Source organism: Tuber melanosporum, assembly GCF_000151645.1.
Source record: "Tuber melanosporum whole genome shotgun sequence assembly, scaffold_7, strain Mel28".
Taxonomy (NCBI): Eukaryota; Fungi; Ascomycota; class Pezizomycetes; order Pezizales; family Tuberaceae; genus Tuber; species Tuber melanosporum.
In genome coordinates this window covers 293959-299174 of record NW_003299117.1, presented here as the reverse complement: position 1 = coordinate 299174, position 5216 = coordinate 293959, and the positions used below count along the sequence as shown (strand labels likewise).

At 48.9% G+C, this 5216-nt stretch overlaps 2 protein-coding genes; both read left to right on the top strand.

Annotated features, from left to right (window-relative positions):
• The first annotated feature begins 237 nt into the window (after positions 1-237).
• Positions 238-1926, top strand: GSTUM_00010360001 (uncharacterized protein). XM_002841239.2 has 3 exons: positions 238-594; positions 743-1328; positions 1403-1926. Exons 1-3 carry the CDS (start codon positions 537-539, stop codon positions 1431-1433), a joined length of 675 nt encoding a protein of 224 aa, XP_002841285.1. The 5' UTR covers positions 238-536; the 3' UTR covers positions 1434-1926.
• A 633-nt stretch (positions 1927-2559) lies between these two features.
• GSTUM_00010359001 (uncharacterized protein) lies at positions 2560-4525 on the top strand (the record flags this gene model as incomplete). XM_002841238.2 has 6 exons in its annotated part: positions 2560-2585; positions 2651-2707; positions 2844-3044; positions 3116-3429; positions 3491-3604; positions 3663-4525. 6 exons carry the CDS (start codon positions 2560-2562, stop codon positions 4415-4417), a joined length of 1467 nt encoding a protein of 488 aa, XP_002841284.1. The 3' UTR covers positions 4418-4525.
• Between the last annotated feature and the right edge of the window lie 691 nt (positions 4526-5216).

Genomic DNA, 5216 nt, shown 5'->3' with positions numbered 1-5216 from the left:
TCAAATGAGGCGGGGAATCACCTTCTTGTCGAGGACACAGCGGTCGCGCCCAGCCGGCCGTTTCACAGCGAATACCGAAAATTTTACCTCAGCACCACCAATTGGTGGAGGATTTTGTGTCACAACCCCGCGTGCTCAACAAGGGAGGCTGATGTGCGGCTGGGTGAGGAGGATGGGCGAAAGCAGGTGCGCCATGTTCGCTCTCAAGACCCAGCCAGGAAGATGACAGAAGGACCAGGCAGCCGAGCGAGAATGCAAGCACAGGAGACAAACCGGCTTTTCCAGCAAATCTACTCGCCTCATCATACTTAAACTTCTCCGCCCGTCATCCTACGACGTGCGGTTCTTTTCCCCCTTCCGCCCTTTTTTTTTTCCTTTTTTTCCCTTTTTTTTCGGCTCTTGCATCCCGTCCGCTGGTTCTAAGGCTGTTCACCGCAAACTCTGCTCTCTTTCTCTCCCCTCCCCCTATTGAGGACGCAAAGGGGAGCGAAACAGAGATCCCCCATCCAGTTCGCAGATAAAACAAACACGGCACTATGGGTTTCTCGATAAGGCGAGGAGTCACCAACCTGATCCGACGCGGACAGCGCCTAGGTAGTCAGCTTTCTTTATGATGTATCTATCCTCACCCTTGCCCGTGACTCCCATCTTGAACATGCTCTTGTTTCCCTTTTCCCCTTTCATTTCCCACCGTCATTGCAGTGTGTCTAACAGTTCGCTAACCGTCTACACTCCAATACAGCTGGAAATGCCCGCTGCTCGGTTTGCATGACTTATTTCAAAAACGCCCTCGTCAAAACCATTCCGGCCTGCGGACACAGCTACTGCAAGACGTGTCTGCAGAAGACCTACACTCGAGCCATGAATGATCCGGAGGGCATACTCCCGCCGCGGTGTTGCGGTCAGGAGTTGACAATGGCCTTTGCTGGGGACTTTCTTGCGGGATATATACCGAAGGAGCTCGAGATGCCGGATTCCTATGGTCATACGGATTTCCGGAGAAGGTACTTGGAGATACTGGCCGAGAGGACTAGCGATCCTATCTACTGTGCACATTGCAAGTCGCTGGGGAAACAAGTGTTTATCCCACCAGAAGAGATCAATGAAGAGGAGGACTCCGCTGTTTGTAGTACCTGCTTCCAGGGAACGTGTACGCTTTGCAAGAGGAGCAACCCGCACACTACTAGCAACCCATGCCCAGTCGATAGCGATGAGAGCAAACAGGAAATCAGGTACCAGAGACTATCTGGTAGGGCTGGGTGGAGGAGCTGTGAGGGGTGTGGAATGATGGTATCGAGGGATGTGGGGTGCGCGCATGTGGTGTGCAGGTTTGTCGGGATCTTTGTCTTTGTGTTGGTGTTTGGATTCCGTGGCTGTAACTAACGCCCTGATCAACCAACAGGTGTGGACAGGATGTCTGGCTTGCATTTTGATTGAAATAGCTTACCGAACGCGGCATTTCGGGGGGGGGGTTTCTTTGACCCTGTTGAAACTTTCATGGGATCGATTTGATATGTGTGCGGCGGGGATCGGGGTCATAATCTCTCACTCCCCGCATCATCACCTTCCATGCCCGATGAAGCTCCTATAAAGCTTCCAGACTACTTCCGGAAAATGCACTGCGAAGGGAAGGTTAATTCTGACGATTGCCCGTGTACGAGATCGATTGTTTCCTTGTTTAATGATATTCTTGTTTATGATTTGGGCGGAATGGCTGGATTGATTTATTGTCGCAGGGAGTTTATCTTGGGTTTCATCCGTTTCATTCACTGTTTCATTTCTTTGAGTTTGGTTTCCTAGTGTTGATTGAGATGCAAATTCTCTTCTAAAAAGCAGTTATTTGGTGTATGACGGTTTCCTTTGGGTGATTTTGTGTTTGATATTTTAAGACGTGGGTTTTCTATCGCAGGTATGGTTGTTTTAGAACTGCATCGTTCGAAAGCTACCGCAGACTTTATGCGATTTTCTTTCGGTCATTTCATCTGTCTATTTTTTTATATCTAGTGAGCTTGTGGAGTATCTGTAACTCCATATTTCCTACATAATTAAACTTTATGATACCTGAACTTGTTAGGGGAAAAAGATGGATTCTGCGCGGGTAGGTCCAGCATGAGACCCTTAAGGGATATTCTACATGTCCCAAGAACTCGTGTAAAATTACCGTACTGTCGAACCAGAATAAGGGACTATTCCACAAGTACCGGTATATCTTGAAAGCTTGGTTTACCGCATTACGGCCTTCGTTGCGCCATCACTAAGCGGCAGGTGGGAAACAATTGGCGGGGAAGGCGAGCTCTACCCAAGGGAGACGGGAAAACGAACACGTTATCGTATCGCATGAATTTTAAGGTTGACCAGCACATGTTGCTTGCTGAGTAAGCCAAGACCCACGCGAGGGCGAAGGTACGAGTACTCCGAGACTAACTTAAGCGAAAACATCTCGATATAATTTTACCGAATGACGTCATGAACGTATACAGCAAGCAGATTGAAGGGGGGAATAGAAAGTGCTGGGGATCTGGTACCGTAGACTAAATGGGATTCTGCGAGTAACTTACCATGATATGGCCGTTGGGTTCCCACAGGTGCGGTGTTCCTGGGCGAATCATTCAATAATCCCACCTCTGACGTCAGTTATTTGTGGAGGAAGAACGACTATTACCAGATTTTTACAGGTTTTTTTCTGTATTGAACCTTCTCTACTCGAGTACCGGTACCCCTTTCTTTCTTTGTTTCCGTCTAGCACTCGTTTCATAGCTGCTTTTTACTTGCAAAATGGCGTCGTTGTTATTGCTCTCCGGTCTTGCACTGCTAACACTTGCTGCTCCACCGCCGGAGAATAGTAGCGGTCTGCGGTCTCGTGCGGTGGGCGAAACCCTCACTGACCTCCTGAATAGCCTTCAGGATGGGGTCAATCCGGACGACATCAAGCAGAGCATATTACCGGACTTTTGGAGTATCCCCGGAACCGACGAAATTACCAGAGCGCTTGGGTTGAACGAGACGGGGATTCGAAATTTGCCGTTTGAGTTTTTGAATATTCCGTTTGCCCACCTTCCCTCTTCTATCCTTCTCATGCTTTGTGACCACGAGCCAACGAGTTATTTGAACACAGTGGCTACGCAAACTACACTCCGCAAGGATGGAATTTGAGAATCCACGGAATGGCCTATAAACAGCCACTGTCCGGGCCGGGGGTGGTGTCCAATCATACGCTGGACAAAGCGGCGAATAAGTTCTTGCCTGACTTTGACGTTGGAGAGTTGCAACCGCACGAGCAGGACAATGCTAGGAACTTGACCAGCGCGATACTGTCATTGCCGCAGGCAGGGGAGAAGCTGCTGTTCACGCTTGACGTCAGGGAGGGGCAGAGCTTCCAAAGTGGATGGGCCGGAGTTGTGGAGTGGGCCAAGGCGATGGATTCCAGGGGTAGGGGGTTCAGTGAGTGATAACTGCGGAGCGCTTGTGAGCTAATGAAATGGGGGATTAGGTGAAATCGATGGCTTTGTTCGGCTCCCGACGAATAATGAGAATGACCTTCCGGACGGGAATGCCACTAACGCGAAGGTGGTTGAATTGGATGTTCATACTAACCGGACTGATAGTGAGTGATTCATAGTGTCCTGAGATTATGGATTTGGGCTGGTGTGTTGACTTTTTAGCTGGTAATGCAACTGCCTACCTCGTCCCCAGAGACGGCATTACCATCCTCTCAGATATCGACGACATCCTTCGGGTCACAAAGATCTACCTCCCAAAAGAAGGCCTCCTAAACTCTTTCGCCCGCGACTTCGTTCCGTGGATGAATATGCCCGAAATTTTTGCCGGGTGGCTCCGCCAGCACCCTGAATCCCCCTACCACTTCCACTACCTAACCACAACCCCGGAGCAAGCCACACGTGTCTACATGGACTTCATTTACAAAACCTATCCTCTTGGCTCCTTCGACACACGCCCTCTCAACTTTACGACAGTAGATCAAACCTTCTCCGTCCGCAGAACCATCCTCAACAGAATTTTCCAAACATTCCCAAGCAGAAAATTTATCCTCATTGGAGATACTACGAATAGTGACGTCATGGGTGACTATCCAGAGCTCGTTTCCGCATTCCCTGGACAGGTGCAGTGCATCTTGCTAAGGAATACCTCTGCAACAGACCCGGAAAACAAATTTCCGTATAATACGAAGGGATTCGAGAGGTTGAAACTGGGGCAGTACATGTTCTTCACCACACCCGATGATCTCAGAGGATTGGATTTCGCAAATGGGGATTGTAGAAATGCGAGCGCAAGGGTGGGGACTGTAGATTTTAGCTGGCAGGGATTGCCATTTGAGAAGAGTGCTGCTGGGGGTAGGGTTAGGGGGAATATGTGGGCAGCCGTTGTGGCTATGGTTGCTCTTGCAGTGTTTCTATAGGAGATTGTATGAACTCACGAATGGGAATGGGGGGCTTGGATACCCAGCACATATGAGAGATGAAGTGGACCTATGCATTTGTACACCATAATATCCAGGGATTTTTTTCTCTTTTGATTTCTTTTGATTATTCTAATCTCCTTTGAATTAGGTTGTTTGTAATCACGTTGGATGATGTGAACCTCAACGGGAGTTAAAGACATGTGAAAAGTATCGTGTCTCACGGAGCATAACGCGCAAAGGCAAAGAGCGAATGTTTGCGCATACTTGGCACTAACCTTAGGGTCTTTCACTTGCGGGATCTGAGCTATAGGTAGGTAAGTATCTCACAAGGTACCATAATTTACGGCAACTTATAGCTTATGGGTTGAGGTATTGTGATTCCTCGGTTGAGGGGGGTGGCGTCCTTTTCGGGAAATGGCAGGGTGATGAATGATTGACCCAAGATGGATGATGGACTGGGTCTCTGGTGGCCTAGAAGTTGTTCCTACTAGTCTCTTCAGGGGTTATCGTTCTTACCTCTTCAGGGTTGATCACAACGGTCGGTAGTAGGCCTCCGGGAAGTTTGCAGAATAGTCAAGGGCAGGTAGTAGATGAAAGTCGATGATGCCCGTGATACGGGGATGATGGAAATTCACAGGTCAATGATCCCTCAACCCAGGAACTGAAAGCCTCTCATAAACTCAGAGACTTTCTGCTACTGCCCGGAGGTGTTCTCTGCTTCCTTCTCTTTCTCTCGTAAATCCCCTGAACTAGCTACATATAGGGGTAGTCCCCTTACCCATAGTTCCTCTGAGTG

Bases quoted from the DNA above. Each gene is read 5' to 3' on its own strand.
- GSTUM_00010360001 (XM_002841239.2), top strand. From the start codon at position 537: ATGGGTTTCTCGATAAGGCGAGGAGTCACCAACCTGATCCGACGCGGA. The intron at 595-742 runs GTAGTCAGCTTT...ACTCCAATACAG, and splicing joins CCGACGCGGACAGCGCCTAG to CTGGAAATGCCCGCTGCTCG. The intron at 1,329-1,402 runs GTTTGTCGGGAT...ATCAACCAACAG, and splicing joins TGCGCGCATGTGGTGTGCAG to GTGTGGACAGGATGTCTGGC.